Source organism: Myotis brandtii, unplaced genomic scaffold (assembly GCF_000412655.1).
Source record: "Myotis brandtii unplaced genomic scaffold, ASM41265v1 scaffold458, whole genome shotgun sequence".
Taxonomy (NCBI): domain Eukaryota; kingdom Metazoa; phylum Chordata; class Mammalia; order Chiroptera; family Vespertilionidae; genus Myotis; species Myotis brandtii.
The window spans coordinates 401,855-403,305 of record NW_005367516.1 but is presented as its reverse complement, the minus strand read 5'-3'; the positions used below and the strand labels follow the sequence as shown (position 1 = coordinate 403,305).

General features: G+C 60.2%; 1 protein-coding gene across 1 annotated transcript in view; it reads right to left on the bottom strand.

Annotated features, from left to right (window-relative positions):
- IGF2R (insulin-like growth factor 2 receptor) overlaps positions 1-1,451 on the bottom strand; it is a gene marked incomplete at both ends in the record, with an annotated part of 72,015 nt that overhangs the window by 17,700 nt on the left and 52,864 nt on the right. Inside the window, one exon of the mRNA XM_014546938.1 lies at positions 761-951. Within this exon, the coding sequence (XP_014402424.1) occupies positions 761-951 (191 nt within the window). The remainder of the gene's footprint in view (positions 1-760; positions 952-1,451) is intronic.

Below are 1,451 nucleotides of genomic sequence, written 5' to 3'. Positions count from 1 at the left end.
CATGAGACTGTCCCCCACTAAGGAACACACCGATTTAGGAAGAGCAGAGTCAGCTCTGCTCCTGAGACACTGGGGGCTTCGCACACACTGGGTGAGGGAGACCCACTCGGGGCCTGAAGGTTCCCCACAGGGTGAGGGGGAATCGGGGCGGACAATGATGCCCAGGGGGCTGCTCCCACGAGCAAACAAGGGATAACGTTCTAAAAAGCAAGTGAACTAGAGCCTGTGATCAGGAACAAGACAGAAGGAGCCGCCGTGAATTCCCTGCACCCTCCACACACCGCCAAGCCTGCTCCGCGTCTCAACCTCCGTCCACCACACGCGCCGCTTTCCCTCCACAGGCCGCAGGGCTCCCGGCAGCACAGGATGAGCAGCTCGGTGTGGTTAAGTAGGGAGCCAAGTCCCTGGGTGGGAAGGGGAGGTGCTGCCTTGACCAGTTCCGGCCGACCTTCCGCTCCCCCAGGTGACCGCCACGAGCCCAGGGCGCGCTGCCAAGTGTCGGTTCCCTACAGTCTCTGGGGATCTGAGTGAAACTTGAACCCAATGAACTGTGAAGCCAGAGCGGCCAGGCCTGGCGTGTGTGGAGCCGGAGAAGTGCCCAGGACCACAGGGCCAGCGTGATGCTGCCTCACCCGCAGCCACGCCTGCCACCTGAGCCCTGAGACTCACACCTCCAGGGAAGGCAGACGCCGTCTCCCCGACCTCCACCCTGGCTGGCCCCAGCGCCGCGGCCCAGGGCTGAGGACGCCGAGTCACTTACCACTTGGTTCTCGCTGCAGGTGAAGCGGATGGTGGTCGACTTTTTCCGAATCTTGTCAGGACACAAGTCGCCATCCACGTACTTGAGGACAGTGACACCGTCCTTCTGCTGGGGACCGTCCCGCACCCTGCCCAGGTTCACAGGCTTGGAGCCGTTCAGCAGACACGCGGCCGCTTCTGGGGGGCACGGCTCTGCAGCGGGAGATACAGGGGTCACCTCCGGGCCTTTTCCATCTGGAATTTAACTCCTGGCAAGTGAGGTCAGGCACGCTCAGACTGCACCTAACGTCACTCTGAAATAACCTCCTTCTTTCACATCAATCAGACAACAATGATGCCGTGTCTTCACTCATGTAAATGCTGTTTGACCAGAGCGACTGGGAGAGGCTCGGGGTGCGGGCGGATCCCAGGTGCGACAGCCTGAATTCCTCCTGAGCCTCAGAAACGAGGAAGCTAAAGTACCTAGACGAGGCCACAGGGACACGTCCATGCCCTACACTCGCATGTTGTCTTTAAACAAGAGGCACCGCCGAAACCGGTTTGGCTCAGTGGATAGAGCGTCGGCCTGCGGACTGAAAGGTCCCAGGTTCGATTCCGGTCAAGGGCATGTACCTGGGTTGCGGGCACATCCCCAGTAGGAGATGTGCAGGAGGCAGCTGATCGATGTTTCTCTCTCATCGATGTTTCTAACT